The sequence below is a fragment of the Podarcis melisellensis genome, assembly GCF_964234715.1.
Source record: "Podarcis melisellensis genome assembly, chromosome: 18".
Lineage (NCBI taxonomy): Eukaryota > Metazoa > Chordata > Lepidosauria > Squamata > Lacertidae > Podarcis > Podarcis melisellensis.
In genome coordinates this window covers 3,302,991-3,317,746 of record NC_138536.1, presented here as the reverse complement: position 1 = coordinate 3,317,746, position 14,756 = coordinate 3,302,991, and the positions used below count along the sequence as shown (strand labels likewise).

Genomic DNA, 14,756 nt, shown 5'->3' with positions numbered 1-14,756 from the left:
TACAATTTCTAGTTAGAAGAAGGTCTTTTTTCAAATTTCAGTAGGTCTCCGTTTCAGCACCACCCAAATGTTATTCTCAGTACGTAGTCGGGAAACTTTAAACCCTCATTTTCTTGCACCAAAGTCTTATCAGATTTCAGTTTTGCAGGAGATTGAGAGATTCTTAATCTTGCCCTCTTGGCTCCAGAGTAGGCTTTGCTTCTGAATTTCCAGAATTCCGCAGTCTGATGAAAGAAGTCTTTTATGCCTTCCAGCTGAGCACATTTTGTTCTGTAACTTGTTGAGGACTTGTACCATTCGCACCTGTCTTTGAAACATCAGGGCCAAACTCTCAAAGGAAGAATGAGAATCTTACTCCTGTCTTGCTCAAGGCACAAGGTCTCTTTCGCTTCTCAACTTAATCAGTTACATGTAGAGTCCTTTCCTTTCCCAATGCCACAAATCCAGAGTTTATGCAGAGACCCCTCTCTCATACCATGTACTCTTAATTTGCTGCTGCCCCAAAGGGATGTTGTTGTCGTCATCTTCTTGTTGTCCTCCTCCTCCCTCGTTTGTAGAACAACACACCCTTTTCTGTAAGGTTGTTGGTACAAGAAGATGTCCATTTCCAGGCTTTCAGTAGCCAAATCTTGGGTGGCTGCAGAAAGAGGTCATAAGACCTCTAAAATCGCCTTTCCCCCTCTCCCAGCAGGCTTTCTGAGCGCAGGTCATCTGTATCAGTACAGAATCCGTTGAGCCCAGTATTGGAGTTGTGCAGAAAACTCCACGTTTAGTCTGAGTGGTATAGAAGAGGCTCTTTTAACACCTTCCCCGAAATCGGGCTTGCTCACCACAGACCCTTCAAGTTAACGCTTCAAAATGCATAAAATCCTACTGATTCAGCAAGCTTCCTGTGTCCCTCTCCTGCTTAAAAAAACCACCAGATTGGGTGATTCTCTTGACTTTGGAATGCCCTGTGTGCTAAAGCTATTTGAAGATGTTTTTCTTTTTTGTCAAATGACTTAGAAGGCTTCTAACTGGGGCTTGGGGGGAAGGAACAAGATGCCTGCGAGTGTTTGAAGTGAAACCTTGAGAAGCCATCAAGAAGGGGGGATAAAAGCATCTTGATCTCTCTGTGTCAGAAAGCTTTGTTAATCTGAACACTGCCGGGAAGCACCTTGTTGAAATTATCTGCATGTGCTTGTCGGATGGAAGTTTCGCCTCATCATCCATTTTGTTGTCAGAACAGCGGGAAGGGCTTCCAGTTAACCATTTGCACGGAAAGATTTCCGTCCCAGTATCAAGGAAAGGAATAGGCTACCCCAAAATACTGAGCCAGTCCCAGTTGACCTTCTTTTAGTCACACCCGTAAAGAGGGAGATGGCTTTTTGACAGAGCAAACAGATTGTGAACAGGGTCTGGAGGGGGACTGTTTGGAGGAAGAACATAAGAAGTGTCTGTTCTGGATCAGGCCAGTGGCCCAGTAGCCAGCAACCTATTCTCACAGTAGCCAAACCCCTAGCACTCTCCCCTCTTGCCGTCGCCAGTAACTGGTTTTCAGTAGCCTATTCCCCCCAAACCTCATCCTACATTGCAACCTGCATCCTTGCACAAGCCCCCGATTCCCAGGTCTTCCTCAACCTTTGGCTTTCAATGACCAGGATTAAGCTGAGATACAGTGATGTAAGAAGGGAGTGGCCGGTATTTAAAATAAGCCTTTTTGTTCTTTTTTTTAAAAAATGCTGTGACCCCCTTCTGTTCTATCCTAATAGCTGCGGGTTATTTCCTTTGCATTCCGAAATAACGTTGCCTCAGGAGTTTTTTGCAGCCTGTTTCCAATCAATGCACTCACTGAGAGAGAAAATGGGCGAAAGAGGAGAAATGTATGGAAATTGAAAGACAATAAAGTCAGGGTGTTAAATCCTCAGCGTGTTCTGAGAAACGCGCCCTCCAGAAATGCTCAGTTTAGAGCAGGATTCCTTGAAATGTATGTTACCAGACACGGAGAGCTGCAACCACAGCCCGTCGTTCCATGTCGAAATGTGATGCTTCCGTATTTACGACTTCCGAAGAGTCCTTGCTTACATATATGTGCCTTTCTCCAGCTCCCCCTGTTCTGCATGTTTTATCACGTTAAAGCCGCCTAGCTGTTTTTAAGATCCTGCCAGTGGGGTGTGTGTGTGTGTGTATAGACATGGCCGGGACAGTTCTGGCCCTTAACTACGCCCTTGTTGGGGTGCAGCGTTGTTCTTTTCAGCTAGGGTGACCCCGAAGCCCTGCGTTTTGGGTAAGTCTCCTCCGCCCCCCTTTTTCCGAGAGAATTGTAGGTTTTGTACAGGGCTCTCTTGGGGGTTTAGTCACCCTGGTCTCCTCCATTTCTTGCCAGGCCTGGGTACCTATTCTCAAGACCCTTCAGGCTTCGGGCCAATTCTTTGTTTACACACTTATGGTCAGGCTGAGAAGTGAGTTACCTTAGGTAGGTGGAGCCTATTTACACCAAATCCTCTTGCTTGTGATCTCTTGTGTGGATGGAAGGGGGCGGGGTGGGGTGGGGGAACAGTAACCTTTTTTTCCTTCCAGGGGTGTGACCTCTTTGGGGAGCAGGGAGAAGAAGAGACATGTGCCCCTCCCCTGAAGGTTTCTCTAGTTCACGCAGCTGCCAGCCTTGTTGAAACCGCCCCGCTGCCCTGGGGTGTCGGCTTAATTAATTTGTAGTACCGCGATCGGGCAACGTTCACATGGAAAGGGGGTGTCTTCTCTTGGGAGAAATTCGGGGGCAAGGACCTTCAGCTGTGTTTGAAGAAAGCATTTCCCCCTCTTCCTTTTTTTTGGGGGGGGTGTACAATGGAATTGTGGTGGGTGGAGGCAGCCCGCATAAAAACAAGGCACAAGGCAGCTTTGGCCAAAAAAAAAAAAATAATTAGAGTAGGGTTAGGCACTGTGTTGTCGTTTTCTTAAAAGAGTGGGGTGAAATCTCCCTATTCATGATAAAAATGGGTGGGTACACCTACTTCCTATCTCTCCTGTTGCAAAGATGAGACAAGTGCCTTGGGATATTCACCCTTGCTTATTGAAATAATTTTTATCTCACTCTTCGGCTGAATAAAACCTTCCAAGGCAGCCCACAAATACCGGCCCTCACTCTCAGATTTGCAGTCTAAAAGACGCAGCACAGAAGGAAAAGGGATTAAGAGGGAGGAGAAAAGGGCATTCCTTTTTAGTTGCAAGCTTTCATTGGTTGGGCTAACCAGTACCACCCCATCTACCAGCCTCTTGCCTTACAGGCTAATCCAGAAGCTCTGGCGAGTGTAGGGTGGTTTCAAGGAAGACATCCAACATCTTTGAATGTATGGGGGAGCATGCATGCCTTCCACAGGAGGGAAGATTTGGACGTGCCTGGCGAGAGCAGGCATGAAAGGGACATCTTTCTGCTCCTTGGCAATTTGGTGGTTGGCCACGGCTTAAAAGGGGGCGCAGAAATCAGCTCTGTGACATAAAGACAGTGCTTTGCATGCAGAAGGCCCTAAGTTTGCATGGACCTGCGGCTTTGCAGGAGCACCTGATTCTCGAAAGTGTGAGGAAGTGCAGAGCTGTGAATTTTTAGCCTTTCCCCTCCCTTAACGTTTCAGAGCCACACTGCTGCACAGAGATTCAGCTTTTACATCCATAAGCCTTTTGGCATGACGTTTAAGATACCAGGGACGCAGGTGGCGCTGTGGCCTAAACCACTGAGCCTCTTGGGCTTGCCGATCATAAGGTCGGCATTTCGAATCCCCGCGGCGGGGTGAGCTCCCATTGCTCTGTCCCAGCTCCTGCCAACCTAGCAGTTTGAAAGCACACCAAAACGTGCAAGTAAATAAATAGGTAACGCTGCGGCGGGAAGGTAAACGGCGTTTCCGTGCACTGCTCTGGTTTCGCCAGAAGCGGCTTAGTCATGCTGGCCACATGACCCGGAAAAACTGTCTGCGGACAAACACCAGCTCCCTCAGCCTGTAAAGTGAATGAGCGCCGCAACCCCAGAGTCATCTGCGGCAACCCCAGAGTCATCTGCGACTGGACTTAACTGTCAGGGGTCCTTTACCTTTACCTTTCTTAAGGTAGCACATCCAAGGGCCCTGCTGGCTTGTGGCCATTCTTAAATGGATGCTTCAAGGTGATTGGGAAGCCTTTGTCTTGTAGATATGGTCAAGGAAAAGGTTTTCTCAGGCTGTTCTTTAGGCTATTAGCGGCATTAACTCTGTAAATATTTAGCTCTGTAAAGAAGAGGGCAAAGGTGGAGCTGCAGAACTTCTTGAAGCAATCTAAGCTACTTGGCCACCACTGTCCATAATTCTGGTCACGTTGGGCATCTCTGTAACCAGTCTTTGCCATGTTCTGAGTCTGCTTTTGCTTGCTCCGGGGTGACTGGGCCTTCCAAACCGGAATGGCGATTCTTCCCACCATATGCCCCCTTTCTTTGAACTTTCTCGAAAAAGAAACCCGGAAGCAGTCGTGTGGGGAAATATCCCAAGCCTCTGGGTTGGCTTGTTTGTTTTTTGAGAGCGTTCTCCATCCCAGTGATGAGGAAGGCATGGGAGAAGCAACCCCGTCTTCCAGCCAGCTCACTTGCACAGAAACCTTGGCACATGGTGTTTTTTCCTGGCACGAGGGCTGCAACATTGGAAGCGAGGGTTTGCACAAACAGGAAAACTGATATTCCTCTTTGCGGAAGGAGCAGGCGTGTCCGCTCTTCCTAGGCTTCCCTGTTCCCATGATATATGCGCAAACCTGTGCGAGTGAGTTGTCTGGAACGTTGTCCAAGAAGGTGAGAGGCAGACCTAACTTTCAGGCAATAAAGGATCAGTGCAAGAACTTGCCCCGTAAGAATCCTCTGCCACTTGGAGAAAGCGCTGCATCGCCTTGCCAAATGCAGTTGGTTTGGCGCAATGGCTTTATCTGAGCTGTTGGGGATGTGGGCTGTTTTTCACAAGAGTTGTGTACGAGCTGGAGATTTAACAGCCAGCTGCAAGCTCCTGAGGGGTAGTTCAGTGGCAAAACTCCTACATCGCAGGCCCAGGCCCATCGCCAGTTTAAAAGGATTTAGCGGGCAGGTGATGATAAGGACCTGTTTCTGCTTGCCGAGCTAATACCAGTCAGAGTCGTTGTGGCCTTCAATCTATGAAAGGAAGTTTGCTTTTAGGAATAACTGCAGATCTGGTCAAACCTATTTTGCCCTAAAGTGTTGTTTTTTTTTTTTTTTGCAAAAGGGCTGTCTTAAGCATATCCGGTGCCTTTGTGCAAAGCTTCCCCCCGTCCCCAGTTTCTCAGAGTTGTCAACCTTTTTTTAAGGGAGAATGGTGGGGCTGGAGGAGGCGGGCAACAGCTGGACGCTTCATGCCATGGTGGCCACGGCAGGCGGAGGCGAGCTGATGCCAGGAGGTGCCGCGTCCAGCCTCTTCCCTGCCACCCTGCGCCACTAGCCTCTATGACAGCCTTTCTCAACCTGTGGGTCCCCAGATGTTGTTGAACTACAACTCCCATCAGCCCTAGCTAGCAAGGCCAGAGCTCGGGGATGATGGGAGTTGTAGTCCAACAACATCTGGGGACCCACAGGTCGAGAACCGCTGCTCTGTGGGTACGACGCCCCCGACTCCTGCCGTTCCATCCTGTCTCTACGTCTTGGGCGATCCACTAGCCTCACAAAAACATTAGGACGCTTCGAACCCTCTGTGATAGAACATGCGGGTTCCCGGGGGGGTGGGGGGTGGACTTGCCCCCCTCAAAACAGGAGCTGGCAGTAGGAAGCTTTAAAACCTTGGGGGGCGGGTTTGGGGTTGTCTCTTGTTCTCCCTCCTCTCATTCCCCCCCCATCCTTGACACTGAACCAACTAACAGCTCCGTGGGGTTCCGGGGGCTTTGTGCGCACGACCCCGCGCACTCTTGCGAATGTTTAAATTTCGAATTGCGCTGTGTTCTTGCAGCGGCTCACCTCCCAACTCTCCCCCCCCCTCCTTTTTTCTTCTCTCTTCTCTCCCTTCTAGGATATGGACAAGATTTGAGTGGTTTTGGACAAGGCTTTGCCGACCCCAGCCAACAGCCCCCCTCCTACGGAGGCCCTTCCGTACCACCCTCCAGTGGGCCGCCTGCAGGGGGCAGTGGTTTTGGCCGCGGACAGAACCATAACGTTCAAGGTTTCCACCCTTACCGACGCTAGCACCTAGAAATCAGGGAGTTCTGTCCAGAGCAGGATATCTGGTACCAGCCGAAACCCAGGAATCCCAGACTTATATGAACTTGTGACAATCACCTACTTTGCTGGAGGGGGTGGGGAGGGGAGAAAAAAAACAACAACACAAAACGTAACATCTCGGGAGGGGGCGTTAGGGGAGGAGAAAGCTTTTCCAAGCGAAGCCGTGGGTGGTGTTTGGACTGCAGTTTTTAATTTTTGTTTTCCTTTCTTTAACCCATCAGCACAAATAAAGAGAGTGTCACTGGTTCAAACTTACAGGGTTTTAAAAACGTCGTCAGCTTTAATTAAAAAAAAAACACAAACAAACAAACTTCAGGTTTCTTTCTCTATATTTTTGTTGGAAATTTAACTTTTTTTTTTCCTGAGCCTTTTGTTTTACCATATATTGTAAACTTTTATGTTTAAAGAAGAAGAAGAAAATATATATACATTTACAGATTGTGAGATTTTTAAGAGAAATTTTCTACTATGTATGCTGGCTTATTTTTTAATTTAAAAGAGAAAAAAAATACAACAACAGGGTTTCCGTTAGCACTGCTTAGAAGTAAGTGAGGGTCAGCTCCCAACCTCCTTTTTAGTGTGGTTGGTCCAGAAACTCTGGAAGTTTAAAAAAAAAGAGAGAGAAGAGAAAGAGAAAGGAATCTACTCTGTGTGTTGGTCATATTGTTATTGGTTCCTGAGCTTGATGACAACAGTCCGGAAGAACAAAATTGTTGGGAAAGGCAGCGGGTCACTTCGGAAGCACAGCGTTTCAATCTGGGCTTCAGTTCTTAAAAAAAAATATTTAAAAAATCCTTTTTGGGATGTAGATTTCTTTAAAGGGGGTTAACGGAGGCCTTGCGAAGATGTAGATATCCCTCAGGCGAAAATAATAAAAAAAAATAAACGGTGCATTTTGCACTAACCAGTGATCACCCCTGGTTTGAATAAAGAGAAGTACATTTGGATTAGAAACACAAACCTGTCTCTACTTTCTTTTCTTCTTTCCTTGCCTGCAACCCACCCCCCCCCCAAAAAACACATGTGAGTTTCTCACCATAGCTCATAAGCTCCAAGAAACACCACTTTGGGTTGGATCGGTGGCTGGCAGCCACCAGAAAGGTTCTGTGTGGCTCTGAAGCTTGCGTGTTTTTCAGCCACTAATGAAAAGTCCACCGTCTTTTTTCCCCTTGTGTCAGTTCTGTACAGTCATACCTCGAGTTGTGAGTTGTGCGTTTTCGGGTTGCGGACTGCACCAAACCCAGAAGTACCAGAACGGGTTACCGTATTTTTTGCTCTATAAGACTCACTTTTTCCTTCCTAAAAAGTAAGGGGAAATGTGTGTGCATCTTATGGAGCGAATGCAGGCTGCGCAGCTATCCCAGAAGCCAGAACAGCAAGAGGGATTGCTGCTTTCACTGCGCAGCGATCCCTCTTGCTGTTCTGGCTTCTGAGATTCAGAATATTTTTTTTTCTTGTTTTCCTCCTCCAAAAACTAGGTGCGTCTTGTGGTCTGGTGCGTCTCATAGAGCGAAAAATACGGTACTTCCGGGTTTCGGCGCATGCACAGAAGCGCAAAATGACGTCGTGCGCAGAAGCGCCGAATTGCATCACGCTCATGCGCAGACGCAGCGCTGCAGGTTGTGAACATGCCTCCCACACAGATCACGTTCACAACCCGAGGTATGACTGCATTCCTTCTCCCCACAGATGGTGGGTCAGTGGCGGCAGCAGCAGCCTGGTCAATACGGAAAACGCCCTTTATGCGATCTTTCATACTTCCCACCCTTAAGGCAGCAAAAATCAGTCTTTGTCACCTTACACACACCCTCCTGTGATAAAAGGCAGCCTAAAACGTTGAACCATTCTGGGTTTGGTGAAATAACGAAAGGTTTCTGATTCAACCCGTGCCGTTCTTCAATTCCTGAACCGAAGCTGCCTTTTCCTGACTTATCCCCCACCCCCGCCAGGTTCGGACAAGACCCATTTCACCATCTTGGGCTTTGCTGCTTTAAAACACGGGCCGCAAGCCTGTGTTGATTTGAGCTGCTCATTGATCAAAATTAGCGGACGCTAAATCGGTTAACATGTTGTCAAAAGAGATCTAGCTCTGTGATTGCTAATGTACCACTTGGATACCCTCCGTAACATTTAAAAAGCTGGTGCACTCAGACCAAGTGTTCAGAGGGGAAACTTTCCCCTACGTCACACCCCACAGTCAATGTTTTGGAATACAACTCCCATTGGCTTCCATAGTAGTGCTGGCTGAGTGTGATGAGAGCCGTGTGTGTGAAGAAGACATGCCCCCCCTTCTGTATCAAAATTAAAAGACGCCTGCTTCTTAGGAGAAAAGCAATGAGAAATCTAGACAGCATCTTAAAAAGCAGAGACATCACCTTGCCAACAAAGGTCCGTATAGTAAAAGCTCTGGTTCTCCCAGTAGTGATGTATGGAAGTGAGAGCTGGACCATAAAGAAGGCTGATCGCCGAAGAATGGATGCTTTTGAATTCTGGTGCTGGAGGAGACTCTGGAGAGTCCCATGGACTGCAAGAAGATCAAACCTCCTCATTCTGAAGGAAATCAGCCCTGAGTGCTCACTGAAGGACAGATCCTGAAGCTGAGGCTCCAAGACTTTGGCCACCTCAGGAGAAGAGAAGACTCCCTGGAAAAGACCCTGATGTTGGGAAAGATGGAGGGCACAAGGAGAAGGGGACGACAGAGGACGAGATGGTGGGACAGTGTTCTCGAAGCTACCAGCATGAGTTTGACCAAACTGCGGGAGGCAGTGGAAGACAGGAGGGCCTGGCGTGCTCTGGTCCAGGGGGTCACGAAGAGTCAGACAACAACAACAACTACTAGGGGAGCTTAACCAAACAGCTTCCTCCAATTCCAACCATGTACACGGGTAATATACCCTGCCAGCTGCATAGTGAGCAAACTGGGGCTTTTCCCTCCTGCTTGGTTGACGCCCAGTACAGAGGTGGGGTGGGCGGGTGTTTGAACACATTTTCCACCATGCACTTAACAGCGTGCACAGTTTTCCCGTGCATAATGCTTCCTATGGAATTTTTTCTCTTGCAAAAGTGGGTGCATTCCTCTCGCAAAGCTTTGGTGTTTCCCAAGTTTTTTTGCTCCGTTGCCTGCTAAGCATCCTGGCTCAATAATAATAATAATAATAATAATTTCTACCCCACCCATCTGGCTGGGTTTCCCCAGCCAATCTGGGCAGCTTCCAACAGAAGGTTAAAAATACTTTAAAATGCATCCAAACCATAATGCTTTCTCTAGAAAACTCTTGCAACATATTCAGGGGAAACTGATCACTGTCTATGGGCAAGCCGCTCAGGACCCATATTCTCATTGTAGTCAAGACCTCCAGACACACTGCTCAGACCTGTGTTGTAAACAAAAATTGCCCTTTTCCCTTATGGGGTATCCAAGAGCCCATATAGAGTCCTTATGTAGGTTCCCTATTGGTAGGAGGAAAAAAGAGAGGACAACCAGAGAATATTGAGAAGCAAAACAGCTAGTAAGCTTGATCTTTATGGATCTGTTGCAACAGGGTGCTCCCCTCACTTGCAGGAGAGAGGAAGGACCCAGAAAAAATGGTGTGCACGGTCTTATAAAGACTTTTGAAATTACCACCCTGTAGATCAAGACCACCCCCAGAAACATCACACATACATCACAGAAAGGAGGGGTTGAGGGAGGAGTTGTGGTGGTAACCTGAGTGTCCTGTCACCTGGCTGGTTCCCCCTTTCCCCCTCCCCATGAGTACTTTCCAGGTGACAGAGGGGAGTTGGCAGTTTCCTGCCCCCAGAGGGAAGATCTGATTATTGTCCTTTGTTCCAGTCCGTGCTGAATCCACTCCCATATGCAAGTTCTTTGTGATCTTGATGGTCTTCTGTCTAGGACCATCAGGGTTGGCATAGCAACTGGGCAGGGCTCCTGTGTATGTGCTGGGATGCTGAAGGGATTATGGCTGCCCTGTATCAAACCTTCCCCATTTTGTAGTCCTTCCTTCATGGAGTAAAATAAAAGTGGAAGAGTGCAAATCCGATGTATGGTTGATTTTCTATGAATTTATAACAGAAGCGTAGCGTATGTAGTGTGTGTGTGAAGTTTGTACAAACTGAATGATGGGGGGGAGGGGCTCCTGCTACAAACATAGGTTAAAACATATTAAACAAGCAGCAAATACCAAAACGAAAAGGGAGAGAATTTCTACATTCTATAAAACGTAACAAAATAGAGCATCTCCGTCGGTATCCAACATTGCCACATAAAAATCAGCTGCAAAAAAAAATGCAAGGAAAATCCATGGCAAAAGGACTAAATCCAAGCATCTTTTAAAGATCAGGAAGCAAAATAATTGAAAATGAGCTAAAAAGTACTTTTTCACCTTTTTAAAAAAATAAAATAAAAACCTGATTAGCAATGAAGCAAATAAAAATCATTCTTCCCCACCACCATACATCAATCATCTCATTAAATGAATCGATCCAATTAAATGCCCAGCTGCCTATTCAGCAATTTGCACAATTTTATCTTCCTACAGCAAAAAACGCAGAGACCAGTTTCGCACTCAAATTTGCTATTATTAAAAGTAGTAATTAATTGTTTCAGTAATTTGAATTACTACCCACCTTTCACCGTAATCATATCTGGGCTGCAGCCCCAGCAGCAGTTTTAAACACCCGGAGGGCGCCACGTTGCAGAACCCCGACTTATTCTGCCGGCGGCGCCTTTAAGAACCTCGCGCGTGCGCACAGAGCCGTCCTGTTCTATGGCCGGAAGCGAGCGCCCTTGAAGCCGGCGGTGGGCGTTGCTCTCGCGAAAGGCCTTCCGTTCTGCGCCCGGAAGCCGCCGGCTCTCGCGAGACTAGGAGCAAACCGCGCGGGATCTCGGCCTTTTCCTGGAGGAGACGGCGGCCAAGATGGTGGGTAGTTTCTGAAGCGGCGCGCAATCCGGCTCCATCCGGCCGGAGGAGGGCGGCGGGGGCCGGCGGGACTTGGCTGTTCGCGGAGTGGGGTCGGGCCCCGGTTATACCGGCGGGGGCAGGAGGGCGTGAGCGGGGTGGGAAGCCCGGCGAGGCGAATGGAGCGGCGGGGTAGACCAGGCCTAGGCCTGGAAAGGGGTCCTCGGCACGACCATAGCTGTCTGTGCGGCGCCTGATCCCGTGTGGCTTAAGCTTCAGTGCCTGGCGAGGAGGCTCTTAAGGAAACTGTTCCTCTGAGCATGGGCAGAGCGTCCAGCAAGGCTTAAGCTGCAAGGCCTGTATTCTCAAAGCTTTATTCAGAGGGGAGGGGGAGACACTTAGGAAAACTGTGTCTCTGAGCATGGGCAGAGTGTCCAGCAAGGCTTAAGCTCCAGGGCCTGTATTCTCAAAGCTTTATTCAGAGGGGAGGGGGAGACACTTAGGAAAACTGTGTCTCTGAGCATGGGCAGAGCGTCCAGCAAGGCTTAAGCTGCAAGGCCTGTATTCTCAAAGCTACCTTCAAAGAAAATGGGGTCCCTGAGCATGGGTAGAGTTCTGGGCCTGTATTCTCAAAGCTTTATTCATAAGGGAGGCGGAGGCTCTTAGGAAAACTGTGTCTCTGAGCATGGGCAGAGCGTCCAGCAAGGCTTAAGCTGCAGGGCCTATACAGAATACTCTCAAAGCTATCTTCAAAGGACAAGGGGAGATTCTTAAGGAAGTGGTTCTCTGAGCATGGGCAGAACGTCCAGCAAGGCGTAAGCTGTAGGGCTTGTATTTTCAAAGGACATGGGGAGATTCTTAAGGAAATGGTGTCTCTGAGCATGGGCAGAGCGTCCAGCAAGGCTTAAGCTGCCGGGCCTGTATTCTCAAAGCTTTATTCAGAAGAGAGGGGGAGGCTCTTAGGAAAACCGTGTCTCTGAGCATGGGCAGAGTGTCCAGCAAGGCTTACGCGCCAGTGCCTTTATTTTCAGTTTTCTTCAGAAGGGAGGCGCTTAAAAAAACAACTGTGTCTCTGAGCATGGGTAGAGTGTCCAGCAAGGCTTAAGCTGCAGGGCCTGTATTCTCAAAGCTTTATTCAGAAGGGAGGGGAGGCTCTTAGGAAAACTGTGTCTCTGAGCATGGGCAGAGCGTCCAGCAAGGCTTAAACTGCAAGGCCTGTATTCTCAAAGCTTTATTCAGAGGGGAGGCGGAGGCTCTTAGGAAAACTGTGTCTCTGAGCATGGGCAGAGCATCCAGCAAGGCTTAAGCTGCAGGGCCTATACAGAATACTCTCAAAGCTATCTTCAAAGGACAAGGGGAGATTCTTAAGGAAGTGGTTCTCTGAGCATGGGCAGAGCGTCCAGCAAGGCGTAAGCTGTAGGGCTTGTATTTTCAAAGGACATGGGGAGATTCTTAAGGAAATGGTGTCTCTGAGCATGGGTAGAGTGTCCATTAAGGATTAAGCTACAGGGCCTGTATTCTCAAAGCTATCTTCAAAGGACAAGGGGAGACTGGAAATGGTGTCTCTGAGCATGGGCAGAGCGTCCAGCAAGGCTTAAGCTGCAGGGCCTGTATTCTCAAAGCTTTATTCAGAAGAGAGGGGGAGGCTCTTAGGAAAACCGTGTCTCTGAGCATGGGCAGAGTGTCCAGCAAGGCTTAAGCGCCAGTGCCTTTATTTTCAGTTTTCTTCAGAAGGGAGGCGCTTAAAAAAACAACTGTGTCTCTGAGCATGGGTAGAGTGTCCAGCAAGGCTTAAGCTGCAGGGCCTGTATTCTCAAAGCTTTATTCAGAAGGGAGGGGAGGCTCTTAGGAAAACTGTGTCTCTGAGCATGGGCAGAGCGTCCAGCAAGGCTTAAACTGCAGGGCCTGTATTCTCAAAGGACAAGGGGAAATTCTTAAGGAAATGGTGTCTCTGAGCATGGGTAGAGCGTCTAGCAAGACATAAGCTCCCAGGCCTGTATTTTCAAAGCTTTATTCAGAAGGGAGGGGGAGACACTTAGGAAAACTGTGTCTCTGAGCATGGGTAGAGCGTCCAGCAAGGCTTAAGCGCCAATGCCTTTATTTTCAGTTTTCTTCAGAAGGGAGGCGCTTAAAAAAATAACTCTCTGAGCATGGGTAGAGAGAGCGTCCAGCAAGGCTTAAGCTGCAGGGCCTGTATTCTCAAAGGACAAGGGGAGATTCTTAAGGAAATGGTGTCTCTGAGCATGGGCAGAGTGTCCAGCAAGGCTTAAGCGCCAGTGCCTTTATTTTCAGTTTTCTTCAGAAGGGAGGCGCTTAAAAAAACAACTGTGTTTCTGAGCATGGGTAGAGTGTCCAGCAAGGTGGCAGCACGAGAAAGGACCGTTTTCAGATAGGCGGGAGGGGAGAGGAATCATAGTCCTGGAAAGGGACCCCAAGGAACATCTAGTTCAGGTCCTTCAACCTTTTGAGACCCAGCACTCACTTTTAACCCAAACATGCATTTCTTAATCTTTTGCCGCATGTTTGCATGGCGGTGCTCCTGTTCGTGAAGCAGCCCACCTTGCATGCGGCTTCTGTCGCAAGACAGAGGATCCTTTCCCTCCATGCATGTGCAGAGTGACCAGCCGGGCAGCCCCAGATACCTTCCAAATATTGGGGCGAGAGGGGATGTTAACATGGTCCCTGAATGGTCTGGCAAGTCCCCGCACTTTTGTCATAAAATCCAGTTCTTCCGTCTTCGGAGAATGTGGGTTGGTGCTGGTGGTGTTCGCACAAGACCGCCTCTGAGCATGAGCAGAGTGTCTTGTGGGGTTTAATAGAATTGTAGAGTTGGAAGGGACCCCACCCCCTGCAGTGCAGGTGACCCGCATGGGAATTGAACCCGCAACCTTGGCATTATCAACACCACACTCTAACCAAGCCAGCCGACTGAATTTCAGTTCCTGCGTCTGGGGTCTTTGTGGGGCAGGAAAGAATGCTGCCGTTGCCTCTGCACATGATCAGAGTGAGGCCTTAAGCACCAGCAATTTCTTTCCAAGCCATGAGCCGTGTCGGTTTAGACATTAGCTTCTTTTTATATCCCACTTTTCACCCCTCAAAGGCGTTCTCTGTGACTTCCTCCTCCTTGATTAATCCCCACAACAATAGGCTGAGAGTCAGTGACTGGCCCAGAGACGCAGGTGGCGCTGTGGGTTAAAGCCTCAGCGCCTAGGACTTGCCGATCGAAAGGTCGGCGGTTCGAATCCCTGCGGCGGGGTGAGCTAGCACTGCCAACCTAGCAGTTCGAAAGCACCTCCGGGTGCAAGTAGATAAATAGGGACCGCTTACCAGCGGGAAGGTAAACGGCGTTTCCGTGTGCAGCTCTGGCTCGCCAGAGCAGCGATGTCACGCTGGCCACGTGACCCAGAAGTGTCTCCGGACAGCGCTGGCCCCTGGCCTCTTAAGTGAGATGGGCGCACAACCCCAGAATTTGTCAAGACTGGCCCGTACGGGCAGGGGTACCTTTACCTTTACAGTGACTGGCCCAGGTTCACCCAGTGAGCTCCATGGAGGGATTTGAACCCTGGTCTTCCAGTTCCCAGTCAACGCTCTTTAACCACTGCCCTACAGTGTCTCTCAAACTGGCAAGGCTTGCTGGGTTGAGGAAACTT

At 48.8% G+C, this 14,756-nt stretch overlaps 2 protein-coding genes and 1 long non-coding RNA gene across 6 annotated transcripts in view; 2 read left to right on the top strand and 1 right to left on the bottom strand.

Moving 5' to 3' along the window:
* The window catches only part of DAZAP1 (DAZ associated protein 1), a 51,855-nt gene extending 44,687 nt beyond the window's left edge, over positions 1-7,168 (top strand). For all 3 annotated transcript variants that reach the window (XM_081895740.1, XM_081895739.1, XM_081895741.1), the window contains one exon: positions 6,000-7,168. In XM_081895740.1, coding sequence (XP_081751866.1) covers positions 6,000-6,172 — 173 coding nt within the window. In that variant the 3' untranslated portion in view covers positions 6,173-7,168. The remainder of the gene's footprint in view (positions 1-5,999) is intronic.
* Positions 1-14,756, bottom strand: part of GAMT (guanidinoacetate N-methyltransferase) — a 230,483-nt gene that overhangs the window by 60,224 nt on the left and 155,503 nt on the right. The gene's annotated exons all lie outside the window — the stretch shown is intronic.
* LOC309361103 lies at positions 11,861-13,697 on the top strand. 2 transcript variants are annotated; one of them, XR_014164349.1, is made up of 4 exons: positions 11,861-12,223; positions 12,444-12,590; positions 12,706-13,168; positions 13,265-13,697. It is a non-coding gene; the product is annotated as an uncharacterized lncRNA (long non-coding RNA). The 2 variants fall into 2 exon arrangements; XR_014164350.1 differs by having other exon boundaries at positions 11,861-12,323.